Here is a 13,064-nt window from a genome sequence, read left to right on the forward strand (position 1 = left end):
AACAGGTGGCAGACTTTCTCGCGTTTCATTTCCAGTCAGGGCAGAATTAAAAGGCCACACCAAAGTAGCAATAATTACGAATTTATATCGTGCGATGACTAGATGAAACAAGTCATCGCACGTTATAAAATCGTCATTATCGCTACACAGGCTTATACATATATGCTTCCGTCGGTAGCACATCCAATTCATTCATGTCTACATGTCTACTTCCGACGGGATCGCCCGGCATCCGATGCAACGCACACGGCGCAGTTACGCTGTCACTCAAAGGGCAAACGTTAATCGTCTAAGGGCCGATATCACAGTCTCCGATTAATGTGATCCTCCGATTAAACTCACTCTTCGTCTCTTTCTATGGAGACAGTTAGAAAGAGATGCAGAGTGAGTTTAATCGGAGGATCACGTTAATCGGAGACTGTGATACCGGCCCTAAGAAGGTATGACACCCTAGATGGTTTATCAGCTTACTTCATTTCGCATCTTACAAATAATCTGAGAGTGTAAAATTCAAATTGAATTAAGTTCGCGATTGCATATCGAAATTCTGTGTGTTTGCTGATAATTTTTTTCGATTTTATCGGAATATCAGGACATATTCTGATTAACTTTGACAATAGGCCTGTTTCGTTTTAGCTGAACTTGCATAGTTTATCTTTCCTCTTTTTAATTTATTTTCATGTTGGAGAGAAAAAGATGAAAACTGTGCTAATTCTTCACGCGTCCTTCGCACCGCTACTCGCGGTTAACTTCAATGAGTAATTCCCTAATAGCTTGTGAATTATGTTATGTAACTATGTATTCAATATATATCCTTGACAACCCTTGATGGAATGGAACGTCTTCAGTTTTGACCGTTATCTTTGTTTTGTTGTCATATCTAAACCGGTTAGTACTGGTATATCTAATCGAGCCCGCACAACATCGCTCCGTCGAGTGTTTGACATAGATATCGGAGAGCAGTATACGTGAAAGTCGCAGGTCGCAGTCGATGGAAGCCTACATCGCTGTTATCAGACAAACGTCTGTTAAATCCGTTTGAAAGTCGGTGCGACACGGTGAATCCTTGAAACTGAGTTAAGTTGATAGAGGACTTTCATCGCCGGGAGGGAGAAATATTTAGAGATTACGTGAGTACGCGCCCGTGGCATCTGCAAACACGTGTTTTGACGAATCGATTATTATTTCTCAATTTCCTGATTTAAACAGCGCAATGAGTCAACCATGGAAGGTTTTGGTGGACCACAAGGAGGTGCCCAAGCCCGGCATCGACTTGCTTAAGGCTCACAAGTAAGTCTGAATAAATTTGGAATATTTAAGAAAATTATACAGATTACTCTCTCATCGTTTACTATTGTTGATGTAGCTGCGAAGTCACTATTCTAGAGAATTATAATGCAGATGTATTTCGACCAAAAATATTGGAAGCTCTTAAGCAGGGCTTCGATGCTGTATTCCTCGCTAGCAAAGTTAAAGTTGACAAGGAGTTTCTCGATACCGCCGGTAAATATCCATTTTTATTGCTTTTCTCGATAGAACTTATACACGATATGCGAATGCATATCTTTTCTTTTAAAGCGTAAAAAAATGTGACTGCGAGATTTTATCAAGCAAATCAACGAATTTGATTTTCTTTTTTTTTTTCAGGGAAAAAATTAAAGGTCGTATCGACAATGTCGTCCGGATATGATCACATAGATACTACATTAATTAAAGAAAGAGGAATTAAAGCCGGGCACACACCGGAGGTGCTGTCCGCTGCAGTCGCGGAAATGGCAGTGCTCTTGTTGTTATCCGCGGCGAGGCGCGCCCATGAGGGTCGCCAGAAGATGGAAGCGTAACTGTTTTGACTCATTTTAGATTACAATTCAATTGATATAAAAATCCTTGCTTGAAAAGTCCGATAAGATATTAGATCATTAGATAGAAAAATAATCGATATAATCAAAGTGCGTTATTCTTGTTCAATGAATATCGGTTCTCATTCTGGTACGTTTGATAAATATTCTCCATGTATATTTCTTTTATTCTGTTTATATTGCATTGATATGTAAGTATAGATCTAGCCGAAATGGTCTATAAAAAAATTATATATTGAGTCTGCTTCTATCATCTAGCTTTTATCAGGTTGCTTATATACGTATAATCAAAAACTGTACAGTATAGCAATAGATATATCAGATATATGATACAATTCATTACGTATAATTAAGGTGTGAGAGAAGTACGGGACCACAGTGGCTGCTGGGACGAGATATACGAGGTTCTACGGTCGGCATCTTTGGCCTAGGAAATATCGGCCAAGAAATAGTTAAACGATTGAAGGCATTCGAAGTAGGGAAATTTATCCATACCGGACCGCGTAAGAAGGATAAAGTAGGTACGCTCGCAACTTATTAGGAGACTATAATATTTTTTCCAGTCTCAATGTTCTACATGTCTATATTCTACATTGTCGATATATTTTACTTCATACATTTTATACCTATAAGAGTTCAATATGCGAAATACAGATCAAAATATATATATTTTTATTAATTTTATTATAGGTATTTATCTAAAAATATAGAAATTCCTAAGAATCTAGATTCGTTAATTAAATAGATTTCCAATAATAAATATATCTTTAATTGCTTCGTGAAAATTTCTTCTGCGTTTATCTGAATAGTGCATTTATAGGATTATTATTGGAATGAATTTTTTACAAACACGTGATCCAATAATTACACAACGCAGTAATCCTTTAAAATGAGTAATATATATGATTCAGAAAAGGAACTTGGAGTGGACTATGTAACTTGGGATAAGTTTCTGGCCGAGAGCGATTTTCTCGTGATTTCGGCACCTCTGAATGATGGAACCCGAAAACGTTTCAACAACAACGCTTTTGACAAAATGAAGAAGCAACCCGTCTTCGTGAACGTGGCTCGCGGTGAGATCGTCGATACCGCTGCACTTGAGAGAGCTCTTTGTACGATGAAGATATTCGCTGCCGGACTAGACGTCACCGATCCGGAACCGCTACCACCTAAACACAAACTTCTAACACTACGTAATGTTGGTCGGTATAATCATTTTCATTTTCTTGTTATTTTTTCTTATAACACGGAATATCGCAAAACTGAGTATTAAAAAAAATCGATCATGCTCTTAGGAATTCTACAATTTCAAAATTCAAGGAATGTAATGCTATAATATATCTAATATTGTATCAAAATTTACATGTAGTGCATCAGAGATTAGCAATTTTATATTTTGGTAATTACAGAAATTGTGCCACACTTAGGCAGCGCGACGACCAGAACCCGTAATGACATGGCCAAAGTCGCAGCGCAAAATATTATCAATGGTCTTAACAACGAAGACTTGGTATACGCTATACCCTAAATCCATCTTCGTTGTGCATTATATTTGTCATTTTATTTATTCAAAAATGTTATTAGAAACAATGGTTTTTTTAACCATACGATTTAATAAGATTCTCTTTGATTCTTCTTCAAATTGCACAAATATAATCACTTGACTAATCCCAATTTGATCTCATAATCATTAATTAATTATATCCGTCAGGCGATCAAGTAAAGGAGATTAAACACGTTTGCATTTGCGCTGTAATAACGCGCCAGAAATTTTCATGTAATTTGTAATACCATATACAGATAATTATGGTTGAAGGAAGTTTTATAAGTCTCTTATAAATTCCCAATTAGTATAAAATATAATAAGTTGAATTAAAGAAAAGTATGATAGCAAACTGGCACTTTTTTGCCATTTTGCGTATGTGAAAAAAAAATTAGTTGCACCATCAGATTAATGTACAGAAAGATGACCGACATTAATGACATACGCAACTAACACAGGCATCTTAATGATATGCGTAAACCGTAAATAATCCAGCAAAGTATATGCATCTGTATAATTGTTCTGCCTCATAGATTTAATAGAAACGATTTCATAGAAACTGGTATGTATTTTGTGTAAAGTAAACATTTTTATTGGTATATAAAATGAATTTTCTCTACATATTTTTGAAAATCTTGCTTATCAAATCCAATTAATTTATTTATTGTTACATTGAAATGGTTTTATATGAATAATGCTACGTAGGATATCTTCAAAAATTGTACAACGGCGTTAGTATATTTAGATGTTTTTTGAAGTCTCATAAAAGATATCACGGTAGTATTCTTTTAAACAAATAAATAATATTCTAGCTCTAAGTATAAATCTCTGAATTTCTAAAAAAAAAACAAACCTTCTCTGTAATAAGTTCTTACATCAGAATATTATATAATAATTACTTTTCAAAGCACACTTGCAACATTATGAACAAATGCAAGCACGTAAAAACGTGAAAACGTCATTCTTAAAAAAAATAAAAAAAAGAGACACTGTTTATGCAGTATTTGCAACAATTCACAGATTCTGAAGTGTTCAGCATTTATCACCCATAATGAACAACGAGTAACCATCAGGCTTCCACCACTGCATTTTTTAAACTACTTAAAATGGGGTCAATCTTGTTCTCCAGCGACAATACATGGCCAGTGTTGCAACTGTGACTAGCGATAAAACTAACAACCAATGGCAACTTATTCATCTGGATTACCTGAAAAGAAAATAAAGAAGAGTCTTAACTGCAAAAACAATTTCATCAAATAGACAACATATACGAGTAATACATTAATTTTAAAATTTATTTCATACTTTTGTCTCGCGCATCTTACCTGGTAATTACTGTACATGCATATAACGGTTTTATTTTTGCCAAGTCCCAGTTTACTTCCCTGATCCGTAGCCATTCCGAAAGTGGATAAAAAACTGGCTCTCGTAGCTAACTCTGGTGCCTTTTCGTTAGCTACGGATATAACAGGCACTCCGTCCCTGTCCGTAATTAATATGCTGTGCAAACCTTCTACGTCGGTCAGCAGTCCGTAAAGAAACTTCTTCAATTCCTGAAATAACAAAAACGCAATCTGAGCAACCAGAGCAACAGATAGAATGATCGAACAAGATCCGAAATATTTCACTTCTAATCAAAACAAAGCGTATAACCTCAAATGCAAAAAAATACGACGCTTTTTATAGCGAATGTCCAAACTTACAACTGTCATTCTTTATGGAAAACGTGGCCGTAAACGACGACCAAGCTATAGGATTAGTTTCTTCGGATGCGCACGATCGTCGAGCGTTATCACCTTTCGCCTTCGATAACCTTATCGCGATACACGACACGCGTTTTCACGATCGATGAAGACGTGACGATTGCTACGTGTAACAGCAATCAATAAATTCTAATCGTTCTTACAAAAGCTCCACCGTCATTTCACTCTACTGGGATTTGTATAGGGTTTGACATCAATCACTCCTGCAAAAAACACCGCAATAAATATAGAAAAGTTAAAATTCTGTGAAGTATTATACAAAAATATTTAATTTTCTTATCCTACCTCACGATGTTTGTTTATTAATACACCCACTTTGTAGCTGAAACCTTTGTACTCTTCAACTTTCTTCTTCTCTTCGTCTAATTATATTATTTATATTTTCTATTTCATTTCGAGAAGTGCAAGACAGAGCAGGTACAAAGAACAAACCTACAATCAGTTCTCTGCAGCTGAATTTCTCTTTTTCTCTTATCTTCCTTTTCTCAACCGACAACTAATCGCGTGTCTATCTCATTTCAGAGTGCAGAAAGTGTAACGTAGCGCAGTTATAATGATCACCAACACTCGCACGTCAGTCGCGGCCACTGCGGCCAGTGCAAATTAGGCATTACGCCCGTTAGGTTAGGTTATGTTTGATCACGTCGTGAATGTCGTGATCGGTATGTACCATCGGTATGTACGGGAATTACATAAATTCGAGTTCTACGTCTACGTAAAAACGGAAAAAATTCGCCAGACATTCCGCAAGAGACTTATACAATTCGAATTTCGTGCGAGGGAATAAGCCAACACTCTGAGACAAATTGCCAATAATTATTTTATAATATGTGATACAACGTGCCGATAGATTGCCTCCGATTACATGAAAAAAAAAACAAGATATATGGATACAGCATCTTTCTACGTGTTATCTCGTACCTCTCGACAGATACGTTCCCAGTCGGCTGACACGTCGAGCGATATGAGACCTCGTCGGTCCACCTCAACATTAGATGTACATACCATGTACATCAATGTAAATTACTAAATTAAGAAATTACTCCCTCTAATGTTGAGGTGGAACCGACGAGGTCTCAATGGTCTCATATCGCTCGACGTGTCAGCCGACTGGGAACGTATCTGTCGAGAGGTATGTAGAGATAACACGTAGAAAGGTGCTGTATCCATACAATATCTTTTTTTTCTTTTTCATGTAATCGGAGGCAATCTATCGGCACGTTGTATCGCATATTATAAAATAACATTACTTGCAATTTGTCTCAGTGTCGGCTTTCTCTCGCACGAAATTCGAATTGTGTAAGTCCTACGGAATGTCACGGATTTTTTCCGTTTTATGTAGAACTCGAATTTATGTATGGAATTCCCATATGGGAAAGTCCAGTGGATTCTTTTAATTTTATCTAAAATTCAACTTACGTTAGTCCTTGGAAAGCAAATTTTGTATTTAATTATTTTTGAAAGTGACATGTGTTCGAGATGTTGCAGAATCACCGACTGTTCTTTCAATCAGCAGTTGATGATCTTACTTTTTTTATCTTTGCCATTTAGAATTAAAATTTTTGAACTAGAATTAGTCGAGGAGTATTTTTTCCTCCTGAAATATAGTTTGTTGGAAATGGAATTAAAAAAAAAACAGAAGAGTAAATAGTGCATAGATAACAATGGGAAATAATATTTTGAGTATTACATTGTGAGATTTTTATTTTCAATTACAAACAATTCTTGGAGTATTATTATTATTATTATTTTTTTTTTTTTTTTTTAAGAAAATTGTAAAGTTAGGGAATAGTAAAACTGCCAAATGTAACGAGAGCTCCATATAATGCATATCAAAGTTGATATATGCGATGTTAAAATGACATTTAATATATCATTTAATATATTATTCTAATGATCAACCAACATTGCACAATTATAGAAAAAGGGGAGTTGCTGAGTTCTAATGTTAATTATTGGAGACACAAGATGCAGCAGCTAGAGATAACGGGGATTATACTGAGGTTGTGCCTACTCAACGTTCTAACGATAAGCTGGAGCAGCGCAGCTGTAGTACCTCATAAGAATCTGGATCAAAGTCTGATTATGCTAGGTGGTCAAGGCTTGTATAACGCCAGTGACGATGTAGTGATACTCAATGCCACAAATTTCAAGGCAAACGTTTATGGAAGTACCAGGAGCTGGCTAGTCGAGTTTTACAACAGCTGGTGCGGCTTTTGTTACAGATTCGCACCGACGTGGAAGGCTTTGGCGAGCGACATTCTATGTAAGTTATTTAATTAATTGTAAAAAAAATTGTATATATAAACAATTTATTAAATTACATATTTAAGTGATTTTCTCCAAGAATTAATTTGGTCAGAATAGAAAATGGCGTTGACAAAATCATTCGCTCACTTTTGATTCCCTTATTTATGTATATGTATATACATAATAATTAGTTACAATGTTTCAGCTTGGAATGATATCGTCGTTGTCGCGGCTATAGATTGTGCCGATGACGACAACAATCCAATCTGTCGCGAGTACGAGATTATGCACTATCCAATGCTGAAATATTTCTCTATAAACGCACACCCACCGTCCTTGGGTATAGTAATAGAAAAGGGGGACAGCATTGATACGGTGAGACACAATTTAATTAGCAGGCTCGAAACGGAACAACAGGAAGGACGAGGATCTACATGGCCTAACATTGCGCCATATAGGTATATCATAAATTTTTCACAGCTAATTCGTAGATATTTTCTTGTTACGACTAAGCAAAATGATTTTTGTTCTCCACATACGTGTGTAATCCATAATTGTTTGTATTTTTTCTAAAATTATTTATATAATTCACAATTTAAAGGCATGCTATAAAACTTATTTGTAGTTGCTTTAGATTTATTAGATTTTAGATATATATTCTCAGATTTATGACAATTTAATGTTTGTGAATAAGACAAGCTCAATCTTTTCAAAAAAGAATTTTTTCTTTAGCGATTGTCTGTGAATAAGTCAAGAGATTAAATTTTTCCCTATTTTTGCGTAACAAAAAATATGTTAATACATCATATTTGTTCGCAGGAATGTCGAAATAACGGACATTTGGAAAACAGCATCTAGCAATGTAAAGCATTTCTTCCTCATTTTCGAGAGCACGGATTCACTCCTGGGCGCGGAAGTTATTCTTGATCTTCACAAAATCAGCAGCTTACAGATACGTAGGGTGACCTCCGACAACGAACTACTTTGCTTGATGAACAAGGTTACCAAGTTCCCAACCTTGATAGCTTTCGGACGCAATGAATCGCAAAGGGTCGTCAGCGTGAGAATACCAACGAGGCAGGGAGTTCGACGAGCTATCAAAGATTACTTGATTGCAAGAGGAGTAAATATCGACGAAGTAGGTACGACAGTGTCTCGTGGCACTGTGCAAAATGCGGAGAACACGCATCGAACAAGAAGCTCAACGGTTGCGAAGGGTTACGAAGTGGTGGAGGAACAACTAGAAATGTCGAAAAAGACCGGTGATTATTTGTATCAACTCGATCTGGAGAGTGCGCTGCGTTACTCGATCAATCATGAGATATCCTTGATGAAGTCGATAGACGGTGAGAAAATGGAGGCGTTACACAAGTATCTCGCGGTGTTAGCGGCGTACTTTCCTCTACGACGTCATAACGCGTATCTGGAGATAATACGCGACGTCGTCGAGAAGAAGAACGCGATGACCGGCGAGGAGTTCAGCCAGCTGGCGAAGACGACGGAGGAGGAAATGTCGCCGGTGTACTCGGGCGCGCCCCGTCAGTGGATAGGATGCAAGGGTAGCACGGATTCGTATCGCGGATATCCCTGCGGATTGTGGACCATGTTTCACATGTTGACCGTAAACTTCGCGCTGGAGCACAACAAACCGTTTGTTACTCAGACTTTCTCGCAGGATCCCGCGGCGGTGCTGCGAGCGATGCACGGCTACATCGGGACCTTCTTCGGCTGCGCCGACTGTACCGCGCATTTCGTGGAGATGGCCGGCACGAACAAGATATTCGACGTGCGCACCAAAGACGAGGCCGTGCTCTGGTTGTGGCGGGCACACAATCAGGTAAACGCTCGACTGTCGGGCGACGATACGGAGGATCCCGAGCACAGGAAGATACAGTATCCCGCGGCCAAACACTGCCCGACGTGTAGACACGTTAACAATAGCTGGAATGAGGAGGAGGTTTTACGGTACCTAAAATTCAAATACAGCTACAACAGCATCAAGTTCGACGGGATCAGCGATGCCGGTGACACGGGCATGACGAATGGCAACGGCTCGAGAGTGAGGCCGCAGAGACTCGCCAAGGAGACGACGAAGCGCGCTACAGCTTTCGGTTGGGACTTGAATATATTTGACATCAGCATCTGTGTGGTGTTATACGTTACTTCGGCTGCAATACTCGTGTTAGTATGTATCAAGTTCGCCGTTAAGAGGACATATAAAAAGAAAGGTCACATTAATTTATTGCCTAAAGTATAATTTTGTTTTTTATTTTGGCGCTTATACTCTATGCGCGCGCAATCACGTAACGTTCCTGGACCAGCAAGCATCACTCAGGCACTTGAGTTTCAATCAAGAGAACGGTACATCTCAAATCTTTGGGTTGTGATATCTTCCAACTATATAACGATCATTCCAACGGCGATGAAAGTCGAATTTGCATCTGGGCAAATGTAATTTAAGAATTTTTCTGCATTAAAATAGTGACGCCAGTAGCGAAACGATAGTAATCAACTAATCAAAATGAATTGAAATGAATCGAAAAGCATTTACTCGATTCCAAGCAAGATGGTTGGAATCAGATAATTTAATGTAGATTATGTCAATTAGCATTTTTCTACTGGCAAAAATAGCATGCATTTTGTATAGAATATTTCCAAAGCAGGGATCAACGATATATTCTTTCACGTTTTTTTTTTTTTTTTCCAAGATTGAATTGCCGAATAGTTATAAAATTTTCCCCCAAGTTGAATTAGCGATCTTGCTTTGTAACATTTGCCTTGAACTCATCCAAAGAATATATCTTTATTATCGGTTTCTATGAGATTTTTATTCAGAGATTCGTATTATCTTGTAAAAGATATAGAAGTATAGATGTATGTCTGATAATATATACAGGTGACAAGATAAGAATGTGGATCAAGTAAAAAAGTACATTCATAAAGTACATTTGATTATTTAATATCACTATATATACGGAGTAATGCTCTCATTTTGCTGGAACGTCAAAGAGTGCATTTATAATCCTCATGAAACCGTACGTCATTATAAATAATATATGTACCGCGAGTGCTCAGCGACGTGACTAAAATGATTTTCTGTCGGAGTCACATCATTATTATTATGTATTGCATCGAAAAAAAACCCTAAACAGTATAACACAATCAATTAATTACCATAAGATATTAGATGAAAGATAGTATTCTTCTACTATTTTATTCCATAGCAACACGCTTCCTGAAATGTTTGCATGCACCTTTTTTTAAACACTTTTTAGATCTTTTACACTTTTACATGAAAAACTTTATACTGTTTAGGGAAACCGGCAGATATTCAGATGAAGAAAAGAATCATACATACATATAACTGTTAACATTTAATTAGATATTAAGCAAATGAGATGTCAAATTGCAAACTTGAAAGATTAATCAGAGAATTCATATAAAAGACGGTTGTGATATAAGTCACAAATGTCTGTACGCCGATGAAAGTCGATCTTTTGTTGATTATTTGTAAATAGGCACTTAAGAAAAATTACTTCCACTGATTATGTATATTATAAGCCATTGTCTTTCTTATGTACAGTTTTCTAATAAAATATACAATTAAATTAAAATGTACAATTGAATATATAATTATACAATTAAGGGGTATAGCCACAGTAGCGCGCATAAAATCATGTGCATTTTTAACAATTTTTTTTGTATGAAAAAATAATTTATTTATAAAACCAATTACAGAGCTGTTAAATGTAATAATAAAGCTGTAAAAAAAAATTTTTTTTCGTATTTTTTCTGCCACAAAATGCCCGACTACAGCCAGTTGCTTTTTTAACGTCTTTTTTTTCGCGGCGTGACAAATGTCCGCAATTTATGACCTAGAACAAAATAAAATAAAAATATTGAAAGAAGTACGTAGGGGATTTTCGATTAATTAAAAACTTTTCATTTTATGAGCAGTTTTATACGAAATTTTTCAACTAAAAATTCAACTTTTCTAAAATACAAAAAAAAAAAATTTTTTATAGCTTTATTATTACATTTAACAGCCCTGTAATTGGTTTTATAAATAATTTTTTTATACAAAAAAAATTGTTAAAAATGCACATGATTTTATGCGCGTTACTGTGGCCATTAAATATTCTATTGTGTTTAAAAACAGTAACAATTGACACGCTTTAGAAAGTATTTAAAATCTAAGTTTTCTTCAAAAAATAAAGTATCAGACAATTAAGAAAATAAGAAGAAACTTGGGGAGTTTTTCGAGCGTTCATTCAGCTTTAACACAAGAGAAACAAATTAATATTAATGTAACTTAAAAAATGTGTGCCAAAGAAATATACAATGATTTATATTATATATATTTATTATTAACTTCAGCTACATAGCCAAGAAGTGGACTTGGTTTACAAATAACCATTCATCCTTCCATTCATACACTACTATCCTAACTTACAAGTAACTATTGCACATATTGTTACACAATACAATGATTTATATATATAATTAAATAAAATTATATAATACTGCCTATTTGATAGAAATCTTGTTTACAACTACGATACAGAATAGATGATACACTTTGAATTACAGTAGATTATTCATTAATTAATTACTTCGATTACTGTCTTTTAATTGAAAAAGCGTACATTGTTTATTAATTGCTTCAATTAGTGTCCTTTGATTAAAAAAGCGTAATCTTTCTAGCAGTTAAATTTATTCTTTGGCCATCAGAAGTATCTTCGATACTTTTAACATACAGACAACAAATGTTTCCAACGCACTTCATAGTTTAAAAAAGAATCACAACAGTCGGTTGAAGTAACTCAATCCTTCTTCGAACACAAGTGATGCCATGTCACTCCATCGTGGGGCAACTGTGACTTAATATAAGGAAGCAGCCACATCAGATACCACCGTTCTCCAAATACCTCCCTGATGTTATCTCTCCAGCCCAAGTCGTACCTAAAATCCTTCTTATTGCTCTCGTCGCCCACAACGCCCCTGAGAATCAAACTAAAGTGATAAACGCACAACACCCCGGTGTACAAAGTGCCCACCGCCGAGACGACGTACAGCAACAGGTAGAACTGATCGATGGAGCTGTCGAAGCCGAAGAAGAAGATCGCCACGGGGAAGACCATCTTGACGATCGACATCGGGAACTCGAAGGGTATCCTGGTCCAGATGAAGAGGCTACCGTAGCAGAAGGCGTACGCCGCGCCGAGGAACAGGTACCACAGGAACATGACAAAGTACCGGTGATTGTAGTAGCCCACGCAGCAGCCGGTGAACACGCAGTGGTGGTCGCGCTTCAGGATGCAGGTGTCGCAAACGTTGCAGTGCCAGGAGCGCGGCGGCGACAGGCACTCGCAGGCAGGGCACAGCCGCCAGCCGTCCGCCGCCCGGGCGGTGCTCACCGGCACGATTCGGCCGCCGCCGTCGGTGCTGGTGTCGCACAGCACCGTGTACGTGAAGTTACCAACGATATTCAGCATGATGAAGCTGCCGAGGGCGAAGTGGAGGGTGTACGCCAGCTTCTCGTCCCCGTACAGTCCTGGCAGGACGACCCACAACCCGAACCAGTACAAGAGGGGCGCGATGGTCAGGACGAAGGCCATCGACAGCAGATCGCTGACAGTCCGCGGCCAC

At 37.2% G+C, this 13,064-nt stretch overlaps 4 protein-coding genes across 8 annotated transcripts; 2 read left to right on the plus strand and 2 right to left on the minus strand.

The window, feature by feature from the left end:
• Positions 1–942: 942 nt before the first annotated feature.
• On the plus strand, positions 943–3,674 carry LOC112451762 (glyoxylate reductase/hydroxypyruvate reductase-like). Its single transcript, XM_025011595.1, has 7 exons — positions 943–1,130; positions 1,210–1,290; positions 1,367–1,503; positions 1,648–1,837; positions 2,214–2,380; positions 2,771–3,061; positions 3,269–3,674. Exons 2-7 carry the CDS (start codon positions 1,214–1,216, stop codon positions 3,385–3,387), a joined length of 981 nt encoding a protein of 326 aa, XP_024867363.1. The 5' UTR covers positions 943–1,130; positions 1,210–1,213; the 3' UTR covers positions 3,388–3,674.
• A 107-nt stretch (positions 3,675–3,781) lies between these two features.
• LOC112451763 (ragulator complex protein LAMTOR3-A) lies at positions 3,782–5,686 on the minus strand. Its single transcript, XM_025011596.1, has 4 exons — positions 5,451–5,686; positions 5,106–5,368; positions 4,728–4,955; positions 3,782–4,609 (listed from the first exon to the last, which is right to left on the minus strand). Exons 2-4 carry the CDS (start codon positions 5,112–5,114, stop codon positions 4,472–4,474), a joined length of 375 nt encoding a protein of 124 aa, XP_024867364.1. The 5' UTR covers positions 5,115–5,368; positions 5,451–5,686; the 3' UTR covers positions 3,782–4,471.
• A 68-nt stretch (positions 5,687–5,754) lies between these two features.
• LOC112451760 (sulfhydryl oxidase 2) lies at positions 5,755–11,029 on the plus strand. Of its 5 annotated transcripts, none has more exons than XM_025011591.1 (4): positions 5,755–5,840; positions 7,087–7,431; positions 7,621–7,873; positions 8,235–11,029. In XM_025011591.1, exons 2-4 carry the CDS (start codon positions 7,134–7,136, stop codon positions 9,670–9,672), a joined length of 1,989 nt encoding a protein of 662 aa, XP_024867359.1. In that variant the 5' UTR covers positions 5,755–5,840; positions 7,087–7,133; the 3' UTR covers positions 9,673–11,029. The 5 variants fall into 5 exon arrangements, with proteins under 5 accessions (XP_024867359.1, XP_024867358.1, XP_024867360.1 ...); XM_025011590.1 differs by having other exon boundaries at positions 5,755–5,827; XM_025011592.1 differs by lacking the exon at positions 5,755–5,840 and adding an exon at positions 5,852–6,297.
• Positions 11,030–11,760: 731 nt separating this feature from the next.
• On the minus strand, positions 11,761–13,060 carry LOC112451764 (probable palmitoyltransferase ZDHHC24; the record flags this gene model as incomplete). Its single annotated transcript, XM_025011598.1, has 1 exon — positions 11,761–13,060. A coding segment is annotated over one exon (822 nt), but the record flags the coding sequence as incomplete, so codon positions are not given.
• Positions 13,061–13,064: the final 4 nt, after the last annotated feature.

The sequence above is a fragment of the Temnothorax curvispinosus genome, unplaced genomic scaffold (assembly GCF_003070985.1).
Source record: "Temnothorax curvispinosus isolate PA1 unplaced genomic scaffold, ASM307098v1 QBEX01002540.1, whole genome shotgun sequence".
In the NCBI taxonomy this organism is placed as follows: Eukaryota; Metazoa; Arthropoda; class Insecta; order Hymenoptera; family Formicidae; genus Temnothorax; species Temnothorax curvispinosus.

Excerpts from the sequence above, each read along its gene's own strand:
- LOC112451762 (XM_025011595.1), top strand. The coding sequence starts at position 1,214 with ATGAGTCAACCATGGAAGGTTTTGGTGGACCACAAGGAGGTGCCCAAG. Across the intron at positions 1,504-1,647 it reads GGAGTTTCTCGATACCGCCG|GGAAAAAATTAAAGGTCGTA; the intron begins GTAAATATCCAT and ends TTTTTTTTTCAG. Across the intron at positions 2,381-2,770 it reads GCGTAAGAAGGATAAAGTAG|AAAAGGAACTTGGAGTGGAC; the intron begins GTACGCTCGCAA and ends TATATGATTCAG.
- LOC112451763 (XM_025011596.1), bottom strand. Across the intron at positions 4,610-4,727 it reads GCATGTACAGTAATTACCAG|GTAATCCAGATGAATAAGTT; the intron begins GTAAGATGCGCG and ends TTTTCTTTTCAG.
- LOC112451760 (XM_025011590.1), top strand. The coding sequence starts at position 5,797 with ATGTTTGATCACGTCGTGAATGTCGTGATCG. Across the intron at positions 5,828-7,086 it reads CGTCGTGAATGTCGTGATCG|AAAAAGGGGAGTTGCTGAGT; the intron begins GTATGTACCATC and ends GCACAATTATAG. Across the intron at positions 7,432-7,620 it reads TTTGGCGAGCGACATTCTAT|CTTGGAATGATATCGTCGTT; the intron begins GTAAGTTATTTA and ends ACAATGTTTCAG.